Below are 12,042 nucleotides of genomic sequence, written 5' to 3'. Positions count from 1 at the left end.
ATTTATTTTTGACTGCGTTGGGTCTTCATTGCTGTGCGCGGGCTTTCTCTAGTTGTGGCGAGCACGGGCTACTCTTCGTTGTGGTGCGCGGGCTTCTCATTGAGGTGGCTTCTCCTGTTGCAGAGCACAGGCTCTAGGCGCAAGGGCTTCAGTAGTTGTGGCACGTGGGCTCAGTAGTTGTGGCTTGCGGGCTCTAGAGCACAGGCTCAGTAGTTGTGGCGCACGGGCTTAGTTGCTCCGCGGCATGTGGGATCTTCCCGGACCAGGGCTGGAACCTGTGTCCCCTGCGTTGGCAGGCAGATTCTTAACCACTGTGCCACCAGGGAAGCCCAGGTCTCTTTCTTATTAGTATACATTTATATGGATATTCTATTTTCCTTGGTTAATGAGTTTACCTTGAAAAAGTAACCTACTATGAGGTTAGAAATGTTTATTAGTGCTTTGGGTGTGTAAGTAAGTCCACACGCCTGCCTCTGGCTGTTTATTTAGATCTGTTTTCAATCTCAGACGTTCAAAATCAGAGAATTAAGAGACTTTTAGCCATAAAAGAACTAAGAAATCTGAACTTTTCATTGAGGCTTAATTACAGGTACCATTAACATTGTAATGTAATAATTGTAATAATAGGTAACATTTATTGAGAACTTGCTAATCACATTACCTAGATTTTCTCAGTTAAACATCAAACCTACATGGTAAGTACTGTTATTATCCTTGTTTTACAAACAAGGACGTGATGATATTAATTCCGTCTGTGTCTGTAGTGATTCGTGGTCCACAGCGCCCTGTCCTCTGCTTGGGTGTCCCTGTGACTTGGCCTGGCAGGTGTTCCTGTCCTGTGGTGTGCAGAGACCGTTACATGGTTTGTGTAGCAGAGCCAGTGACCAGCAGCCTTCGGTCGGTTCACAGGGCTGACTTTCCATTTCTCGGTCTTTTTCCTAGCTACGGTCTTGTAGTGCAAGGCTCTTAGAGATCAAGTATCTATGTACATAATTATGGGAGTTGCATAATTGGAGTGTGCTGTAATAGCAAAACCACTCAGGTGATCTAGTCTTGGGGGGGACGCCGCCTGCATTGCGGGTGGGTTGGTGACAGCAGCACAGGCGGGAAAGTGAGGGAGACGGCTCGGGTCAGGCTGCTGGCTGGACAAAGTGACTGCTAAGGCCTCAGCCCTCATGTGTCATGATTTGCTTATAGTTCTCTCCAAAAAACAGCAGTCTTGTGTGATAAGGAATGAAAATGAAGAGAACAAGTGGAGAAAAAAATCATTTTAAGCCTCTCCCAGGAATGAACGAAGCATATGGTGGCAGTAATAATGTTTAAAATGAATCTGAAAATGAAGTTAAGGAAAGTTACAGTTATAATAACATCAGAGGGAATAAAGTACTTAGGAACAAATTTAACAAAAGCAGTGCAAAACGTATTCTCTAGAAACTACTGAGCACTGCTGAAAGCAGTTTGCGAAGACACAGATCAATGGAAAGAGCCCGTGTGCTGATGAGCTGGAAGGTGAAGTGTTGCTGAGGTGGGCAGTGCTCCCCACACTGACCTACAGATTCAACATCATCCCTGCAAAATCCCGGGTTGCTTTTTTGCAGAAATTAACAAGCTGATGCTAAACTTCGTATGGAAATTCAAGAGACTGAGGATAGCTAAAACAGTCTGAAGAAAGAACACAGTTGGAAGACTCACACTTCTTGATTTGAACCCTTACCAGAGACCTATAGTAATCAAGAAGGTGTGGTACTGTCCTAAACATAGGTGTTTCGGTCAGTGGAATAGGACTGAAAGTCAGAAATAAACCCACGCGTCTGTGGTTAATTGCTTTTCGACAAAAGGTATAAGGCAACTCAAATAGGAGAAAGAATAACCTTTTCAGCAAACACATAGTGCCAGGACAGCCCTATATTCACATGCAAGTGAATGAAGTTGGGCCCTTTCATCTTAACCACACACACAAATTAACTAAAATTGGGTCAAATGCCTACAGGTAAGAACAAAATCGATACAATTCATTAAAAAATATAGGAGAAACTCTTCAAGACCTTCCTTGGGCTAGGCGAAGCCCTTTTGGATATGACACCAAAAGCTCATACAACCAAAAAAAAAAAAAAAAAAAAAGGCAAATTGAACTTCATAATAACTAAAAAAACCTTTTGTGTGTCAAAGGACACCATCAAGAAAATGAAAATAACCTATACAATGAGAGAAAATGTTTGTAAATCATATGTCTGATAAAGGACTTGGATCCAGAATGTATGAAGAACTCTTACAATTCAGTATTAAGAAGACAAGTAACACACTTTAAAAACTGGACAAAGAATCCAAATAGACATCTCTCCAAAGAAGATATACCAGTGACCCGTAAGTACATGAGAACGTAGAGGGTTCAAGTCATTAGTCATCAGAGAAATGCAAATCAAAGCCACAATGAGATACCACTTGGTACCCATCAGGATGACTGTCATCAAAAAGGTGGAACCCTAGCGACTGTTGGGAAGGGTGTGGGCATGTGAGAGCCCAGTGCCCTGCTGGCGGGGCTGTCACCTGCTGCATCTGCTGTGAAGCGCAGTCTGGCAGTTCCTTAACAGGTTAATTGTAGAGCTGCCCTGTGACCCAGTGATTGCATCTGTAGGTGTCTACCCAAGAGAAATTAAAACATAATCCCCACACAGAAGCTTGTGCATCCGTGTTCACTGCAGCAATATTCACAATAGCCAAAAATGGAAACAACCCAAATGTCCATTAACTGATGAATGGATAAATGAAATGTGCTCTATCCACATAATGGGATAGTATTCAACCATAAAGAAGGAAGGAGGGATTGATTCATGTAACATAGATGAACCTGGAAAATGTTAGGCTAAGTGAAAGAGGCCAGTCACAAAAGACCACATATTATATGATTCCATGTATGTGAAGTGTTCAGAATAGGCAAATCTCTAGTGATGACAAATAAATGAGTGGTTGCCCAGGGCCGGGGGGCTGGGGGAAGATGGGGCCGGATGGCTAAAGGGCGCAGGTTTCTTTTGGAGGGGTGAGAATGTCTAAAATTGATTGTTGGGCTGGCTGCACAGTCTGTGAATGTACTAGAAGCCATGGAATTGTACACTTTAAATGGATGAATTGTATGGTATGTGAATTACATCTCAATCAAGCTGCTATAAATAAAAAATTAAAATTAAGTTCTAAGAACTAGAAATTTCAAGTAACTGACTAGGTATCCAAGATCATTTTGGATCCCGAGAAGAAAGGCTCCATACCCACTAGCATGCCATTCCAAGTGCTGGGAGGTGAGAGCCTGGACTTTGCAGCCACACAGACCGAATTGGACAACTGGGTTAGAAGGGCCAGTTTGCACAGCTTCTCTGAATCTCAGCTTCATCATCTACAAAATGCGGGTAATAATTCTTAGCTCGTGGGTTGCTCATCAGAGGGGCGGGGTTGTGGTCGCTGCGGCATCGTGTACGGGGCCCTGACTCGTCTCATCCCTGCAGACCTGCCATCTCACTTCTGGCAGCAGGGATTGCTTTGTCCATCTCCCCCTCTCTGGGGTACTTTAGCAGGGGGGCCTCCTCTTCACTCCCTGCTGCCCCTGCTCAGGGCTTGCTGCTTGGTGCTCACTTAGTGCTGGTTGAGGGAATAAACAGCAGGCCGGAACAACGTCAGTGCTTCCACTGCATCCCTAAGCATTACTTTACTGGTAGATAGAATAATCTGAGCTATTTGGTGTTGGGAGCTTCATCTGATGATTTAGCATCACAAATTTATCTAGTAAATTTTGGCATGATGGTATAGTCCTGACATTAAAATACAAAGATAGGCATCAAGGCTAAATTTAATTATAAATTTAAATTATTAGAAAATAAAAAGTTGCTAGTTGGTAATAGATTGAGAAGGATTGTGCCTGGTAAATACTTCATTTTCAAAGGCTCTTTTTTGAAGGAGCGCTTGTGTTTTATAAGCTGCCCTGCAAATTTGAAACTGGATTTCTTCAAGTACTCTATCAACTGCTAAAAGAAACTGAAAATTTGGATTTCCATGGAAGTCTTATCGTCATTTTTAATGATAGGGCATTGAAATGTGTCTACTGAGTTTGTGTAGTGAGTGAGTCTAGTACGTGTTTGAACTTGTACGGGGCTATCTTCTTGCCAAAACTGAGAAAACCTATTTAGAAAAATTCCCCTTATCTGTGTGCCAGTTTCTCTAGAAGCCCAAGCTTTCTCATAACATTCACCTCCCTGTTTCTTATGCAAAAGAACGAAGCTAAAGTTATTGCTATGTGATAAATTATGATGGTAATGTGTCTAAACTGTTTGAAGCCATTATTGACTAGCTCATGTGCCTGTTAATTACCTTGAGATTTCGGCATTACCTGGTGCTTTGTGATAACCTTACCTAGATACAGGGGTATAGATAAACTTATCTCAGAAGTGCCTTTTAATTTTGTCCTTCTTTGTGATCTTTTAAAAGTGGACAGAAGCTTTCATTAAAGACCAGAGAACTTTAAAACAATTTCACTCCTTTAGTTTACGACACCTTTCATCCAATCATATCAAAATATTTATACAGAATTCAGGAATCCTATCCTGCAGCTGACACTTGGGTGAAATTAGAAGGTGGCACTGTAGTGAGTACAGATAGTCTAGAAACTTACGACTTAGCACCGGCTGGCTGTGCAGGTTTCTAAATAAGGGTGATCACCACTTACGCATTTCTTCTTCGTTTTCTTTAGTTACACCCTGGGAGCTAAGTTGGTCTCCTCTCTCTCTCCCCGTGAACCCCAAAATAGTTTTATTAATAGGAATATATGATGTTTATGTTCTTGAAAAAATCAGGGTGGTCTGATTCTGTCATTTCCCTTCGTCCAACCCTGTTGAATTTTCTGTTTAAAAACTGGCATTCCGAGAGCTTTTCTCTGGCTGGATGCCTGGATCGCATGTTACAGCAGCAAATGAAGAATGCCAAGACGTCCCCCAAAGACAAATGTTTGTTATGGCAGTGGAGCTGATGTGACACTCAGAGCGAGAGCTCCTTAGCTTGTCTGAATGACAGTTGATGGTCTTTTTCATTTTCTTTTCTTTTATTATTATTTTAAAGGGGGGAAAAGAATGAAAGAAATGCCCAGAGGCTGAGATTGTGTTTGGTTCACCAAACTGTTAAATGTCAAATGCACTCGACTGATAATGCATCTTTTGTCTCTTTTAGGAGCTAATTTTGTTACTCGAAAAATTAGCCGGTCAGTAGCTAAGATTTACCTTGGACAACTGGAATGTTTCAGCTTGGGGAATCTGGACGCCAAACGAGATTGGGGCCACGCCAAGGACTACGTGGAGGTAGGAACCCTCGCGTTTTGGTCTTTAAGTACCTGTATCCGCTGGCATCCGGATGCCAGGCCTCAGGGAGAGCTCTCCTGGAGGTGGCGGCAGGTACGCTGGTGCGAATGCAGATGTGTTGAAGCTTACACTGTGCCCCCTCCCGGCTGGATGGTCAGCGGTGTGTGGAGGCCGTCCCGCACGCCCCTGGAAGGGGGAAACCTCTCACAACCCTTCTTTTAATCATTCAAAATGAAGGTGCCGGTCAGTGGTCTGGATGATGGATAAAAAGTAAATGGTGTTCTTTCCTTTCTAAAGCGTCTTCCTTGTGCCACTCCCTCATCCCTGCCCAAGACACGTGTAACTAACTGTGAGAGCATCTTGTTGTAACAGAACAGAACTAGTCCTCAGACCTGCAAGGAATACTGCCTGATTTCAATTTGTATAATCTAAGACCTTCAGGTTTACATTATTGTACTGATCACTCCCAGAGTGCTGTTCTTACAGAGCGATTGGTTCAGACTCTGCTTATTACCTGTGCGCTTGGTAGCCTGTGACTCACACCCGTGATTGTGTCCATTCAATAAAGAGCAAAGAGAGAGATGCTAGTAATAACGCTACTGCAGAACAACGGGTGTAGTTAAAGGGAAATTCAAACTTTCAGTCTTGGGATTTATGTGCATATTAAGTTTTGGTTTGGGTTACATATGTTACATATATAAGTAGTATGATTTTTCTTTAAACAAATTATTGCCTCTTACCTTGCCAGCATTAGTATGCTTTTAGATATCCGTGGTGATTCTGTGGCCAGACGTGAAGGAGCATGTTGGTGACATTGTGTTTGTCCCGGAGTCTGCTGGTCCTTGTTTAGGTGCTCACAGATTTCCTGTACTCGGGAGACTATTTCTGTCCTCAATGATGCCTCTCTGGGAAACCGGATCTGGTTTCCTAAGCAAACAAGCAGTTCACTTGCTAACCCAGAGGTCAGCTTCAGAGTGTTATTATTTTTGTGTGTAACAATTAAAAATGTTGCATACTTAAACACCTAGTTCTGATTTATATTACAGACAGAAAGATTTCTGATTTTAAATTTTGAACAACGCAACATTTAGATCATTTAAATGTGTTCTTCTAAACTGTAAATACAATGAAGCATTTTATGATAGTCGCCCTTGGATATATTTTAAGAACATTACGTTAAAAATATGTAAGACCATACTTCAGAAGTAATGGGAGAAAGGAGATGTTAACAAGAGAAGCTGAAACTTTCTTTTGTCTAACCTGTATAGTCTTACCTTCTTAAAAATATGAGGCAAGTTTTGTAAAAATAAGTGCATTATTTTTTCAATAATATCATTTTGGTGTATAACCTTTTAGCTTCTGCATTTACTTAGAGCTACACAGAAGGCTCTGTAGGTATCCATCTTTATCCAAAGTCTTGTCCTTCAGTTTCGGGAACCAAATAGATCAAATTTCATTCTATTTTATTTTATATTTTTGCACTGGGGTACAAAAGAAGTTTGTTATTGGAACTCAGAAATAGATTTTGATAGTGTGAGAAACAGTATATCAAAATGTTAGTAATACTTATTTTTGGTTATGTTTATTTTCTTCTGTATACTTCGGTATTTTCCATATATTGAAATGAGTATGTATAAACTTTTTCAATCAGGGAAAAAGATAAATGACATTTTGAAAACAGGCCAGAAAAATTCAACAAAAAGGCATGAGACTGTTACGTAAACACATAAGTAACAAGAAAACTTTTCGTGAGCTCAGTGGGTCTGCGGGAAGGACCGTGCTGTCACCTCATCCCCAAATGCCGAGGGTAGCACTGCTCCCGGGTGTCGCGCAACCCTGGCACAAAGGGCCCACATTTGTATTTGTTTAACAGGAAAGTATTTCAGAAACACTGTGGCTCAAAGACTTCAAAAAGGTCTTCCCAAATGATGTCATTTTCAAGATTCCTTGCCGAGATGTGTCAGTACCGCAACCGCAGGAGCCAAGATATCCGGGAGAGTAAGACGTGAGGATTAAGAGGTTCTGGCTTTTCAGTAAGAGTGTCACATTTTCAGATTTCACAAACACACATACAAAGTTAAGTCATTCTCGTTGGCGTTCAACACCTGATTTGTTCCATAATACAGGTGGGTTTTGCATATTGAGGATTCCCTTGGCTCCGACAGTAACACATGTTGGTGCTCTAAAAAGCATTTGCTCACTTATGGGTTCTGAAAGAAGTCGACATTTCATGATTTCTAAAAAAGTGTCATCATTAAATAAGAATCCATAGTTCGCTATCTCCATTTTAAGAAATATTACCATCCTTTGCATTTCTAAATATATTAAAATGAGGTTACTTCACAGACTTATGAGTAAAAGTAGGTGTGGCCAAAATTAAAATCAACAAGGCTAAGAATGAAAAATGAGAAGCATTGTTTGTTTAAAACACATCTGCATCCTGGCACTATAATCAGCTTTAGAGTAAAGAAGCCTTGGCCAGCACAGATCAAACAGGTCATAATAGCATCTCATTTACATACGCTTTAATTATATAATCCCTCTCATTTATACGTAAACATGTTGTATTTGTAAATCTTTAGATTAAGTGACTTATATGTTCTTATTTATGGATGAATTTTAATGATGAAGAGTAGAGAGCGTTTGCCAGACTGGGGGTAGGTGATCCCAGCTGGGTCACGGGGCCTCAGTCTTAACAAGGTTTTATATATCAATTTATCCATCTGTGAAAAGGACATAATAGCCATCCTGTTAAAAATCAGCATTAATGTGCTATACATCCCTGATGAGAATCTATCTCTTCCTTGTAAACATTTTTCCAACAATTTATACAAAGCCATTTCCTGTTGCTGATTCAGATTCACTAACTTCTGTTCTTAGTCTTGTTTCCTAGATCAAAATGATTTAAAAATTATTTGAGTGGTAAGAGGTATTTCAACTTGAAATGAAGAATATAAAAACTATATTAAATTATATGGTACTTTAGAATAAACAAGTCATGTGCAGTTACATCTTTTATATTATTTTATTAGAAACATTGTTAAAGATGCAGAATTGTTGCGTGAATTTTACAGTGAACAGCCATATACCTACCACCCAGCTGCTGTAATTAACATCTGCAGTTATTGTTGTGTTTTGAGAAAAAAATGACTATTTAAAAATTGCTGTAGCGCTAATGGCTCGGGGCTATAAATACACAATTTAACAAACACAGGTTTTCAAAAATATGCATTTCTTATGGGATAAGGTCAGTTGACAATTCAAACTTCTAAAATATCTTCATCTTCTTAAATATTTCTGTGCCCCGACCGCAACCTACTCTCACGCCTGACTCCCGTCATGAACTCGGCATGAACTCAGAGCGTCGGCTCGTGTTCATGAGAGCACGCGGCGCTGTGTGCCACGTCCGGGTGAGCTCAGACAGCCAGTATTGCAGCAGCACTGCAGCAGCGTCGCACCGGCAGTGTACCAGCAGTGCCTGGAACATTGTTCCTTCAGCACCTCTGTGGACTATCTCCCATGGCCGTGGTTCTAGTCGCTACAAATGACCCTGCCCAAAGCCAAACCCTCCTGACAAGACAATGCTATATTGCATAAAGGTCAGCAGATTTCTTTACTGTAAGACCACCTTCTCAGAACTTAGCATATATGAGCCTGCACTAGGCCTGCTGGGAGTAGTAGAGGGTTTTCCAAACACATCTTACCTTGCCCCCTTTCTAGTGAAAGTGGGCATTAACGTCTAGCAGTGCGGAGTTGGGAAATGGTGCCCTGAGCTTAAATAAAATGAACAGTAGCCGTTTGGCTAACGAGGTCCCACTGTGGTTGCACCTTGATAGAGTTAGCCAGAAAGGATTGAGAGATAAGTTATTGTTAAGGGCTAGGCCACAAGAGTCTTTAAGCTTTTCCACCTACAGGATGGTCCTTTGCTCTTGGGATACGCAGGTAATCAAGAGACCCGAGTCTGAGCTCTTTCCAGGACTCTGCAAAGAGCCATTTAAACATATCATGAGGTTCTACTGACCACGGCTGACAGGACAGATGCTCCTGAAGAGAAACCTGGCCTAGAGGCAATCCGGGGACTTTCACATTATTAGGGGAGAAGTTTTGAAATTCATCTGAATTTTAATATATTCCTTTAATTTTTTTCTTTGTGGTCAGGGAGCCCAGATTAGTAATAAAAAGCTACTTTCAGAAATAAAAATAAGAAAAATTGCCAAATGTTAGGCACGTATTACATGCCAGAAACTTCATATCCATCGTCTTCTATCGTGTGTACAACCCTCCAGACAGGGTGAGTCCGTCCTCCTCTTACAGACGAGGGATCTGAGGGGCCGTGATTGCTCAAAGCCGAGGTGACCACGGAGGTGAAGGCCGCCTGGTCCCCAGCCCAGGCCTGATGCTCGAGCCACACCCCTGCCTTAGGCTGAAGTGAGGGCAACAGCGGGACCTGGGTGGCTTTCCCTGTCCCAGAGAGACAGAGAATTACCTTCTGTCCTTTTCTCTTTCTGCCACTTGTGGTCCCAGGAGAGGAAGAGTATCTGGCAGTTAAGAGCCGCTGAGCTGGCTGTTGGGTCTCCCTGAACCCCTCCCACCGGCTGGATGAGGCCCGGATGCACAGGGTGTGTTTGGGGAAATGAGCTGGGAACCGCCCACCCTCCCTGTTCCTTGGCCGCCAAGTGAGTTGACCTTCAGGACAGCTTTGGTCTCAGCAGGTGACAGAGACCTGGGGGGAGCAGGGAGCCTGGTGACGGAGCTGGGGAGGTGACTGCTGTGTCTCAGGCCCCCTCTCCTCTTTGTCCAGGCTGCTGCTGGCATTTTGCACCTGGCGCTAATTCACACAGATCTGGAAGGAAAGGATGCATTTAAACTTCCTGAGATTTTACTTAAGGGAAAGCTTGCTTGTTGGGACATCACTTCTTCACACTCAGGAGAGGAGTTTGATTTCCTGCTGGGTTTGCGTCTCTAAGAGTCAACGGTACCTGACCCCGTTCTCCAGTCAGACCGCACCCAGCAGACGTGCAGGAAGTCGTAGTTGCCATATTTCCATGGCCAGGTCTTCACGGGTTGGGGATGACACCACAGGAGCGGCCATGGCCCACACCCTATAAACTGCAGGCCCTGTTTACTTCGTTGTGTTAATGAATGAAGCTTCTAGGATGGATATTCCTCAAGTTTTCATCCACAGATAAGTTAGAAACATGGAGGTGGGTACCTTGTGAGATCAGATTTTCAGTTGTGTTTTAAAAAGGTAGAATTGAGCATCTGACTTTAAATTAGAAAAGTGGTTCTTGGCAATGTGTGTGTGTGTGTGTCTGTGTGGAGAGAGGAAGAAGCGAGTGTAGGGTGGTGGGCTGCCCTCTCCGAAGATGCAGCGCCTGGTGTGTAGACGCCACTCACCTTTTCAGGGGCAGCAGTTAGCCGCACTGAGCAGCAGCCTGGGCCCCCCCGGTCACCCCCCCTCCCCGATGCTGTGTCTGCATACCCTGCGGGCCACCAAACCACTCGCACCCAAGAAAGTCATGGGTCAGTTCCTGAACATAACCGTGTAAATGGTGGGACTCATTCACTCTTGTCTCAAGTGTCTGGCAAGGATCCCTCGGCTGCCGTCCCCTCCTTGCTGGCCGGCCCTGTCCTTTCTCTGCCCCTCCGCCCTCCCTCCTGCCCCTGCTGGCGCCCGCTTCCTGTCTGCTTCCTCCCACAATGAAAACTGGCTCTTTAATTGCAGTGACAAGACTCCTCATGTGATATGGATGTAATTGCCTCTCAGAAAGTATGACGTCACCTACGCTTAGTGATGATTTGCAGAAGGCAATGCTCTGGGCTCTTGTTTGGAATAGATATTGTGCAGGAATGAAGTGTTTGACACCTTGACTTGCTAGTTAAGTAGCTTCAAAATAGGGTATTGACTCTGTTCCATGTTCTTGATGCCTTATTGTAAAGAATCTTCAAAAGCCACCATCTCTTGGGACCAAATTTCCAAAGAGTTTTCCCACGTAGCCTTTCGAGTCGTTCTAGAGGCCGTGGTTGTATTCTGCCTGCAATCTCAATATGCCCGAGTGGATGAACCTGGGGGACTGTTGCGTGAAGAACCCCTCTCATTTTAGCAAAGAAGATCATGGATGGGGCTTCCACGAAGCCCAAATAATTCACAAGTGAAGTTTTACAGAAGCAGAATTATCTGAAGGCAAAACTGAGAAACCATCTGTGAAACGGTCTGCGCTGTTGACTGAAGCCTCATTTGGAAATTATTAGTAAAGATCCTAAAGAAAGAGACGAAATTACTCTGCAGTCCCCCGCTATCTGTGAGTTATGTAAAATATTTGAGATCACTTTTGCTATATTTTCTCGTATTCTAAAGAAAATGGTCGAGCTTAAATCATTGTTCATTACTTCCTGCAGAATCTAAGATCTGAAATCTCGGAGAATAAAATCACTCCTCCACAAACATAGGAAAGGATGTGGTTGGTTATCTTGTGTCTGTCCCTCTCAGCTGCTTGAAGGCACGGACTGGATTTTGTTCCTCTTTGAATTGTGCCTCACAACCTGCCTGGTACAGAACAGATGCCCCATAAATACTTGAAATGAATGGAATCTCCCTATCTGATCAGCTCTTTATAAAATTTATAAAAACGAATTTATAGAAAATATGAGATGTGTTTTATTGCCCTTACTATTAACATATTGTTTCCTATACTTAGCATAAGAT

At 42.7% G+C, this 12,042-nt stretch overlaps 1 protein-coding gene across 1 annotated transcript in view; it reads left to right on the top strand.

Moving 5' to 3' along the window:
• GMDS (GDP-mannose 4,6-dehydratase) overlaps positions 1–12,042 on the top strand; it is a 479,713-nt gene that overhangs the window by 225,383 nt on the left and 242,288 nt on the right. The window contains exon 7 of the mRNA XM_061194771.1: positions 5,209–5,336. Coding sequence (XP_061050754.1) covers positions 5,209–5,336 — 128 coding nt within the window. The remainder of the gene's footprint in view (positions 1–5,208; positions 5,337–12,042) is intronic.

The sequence above is a fragment of the Eubalaena glacialis genome, chromosome 7 (assembly GCF_028564815.1).
Source record: "Eubalaena glacialis isolate mEubGla1 chromosome 7, mEubGla1.1.hap2.+ XY, whole genome shotgun sequence".
In the NCBI taxonomy this organism is placed as follows: Eukaryota; Metazoa; Chordata; class Mammalia; order Artiodactyla; family Balaenidae; genus Eubalaena; species Eubalaena glacialis.
This window is presented reverse-complemented; position numbering and strand designations above follow the sequence as displayed.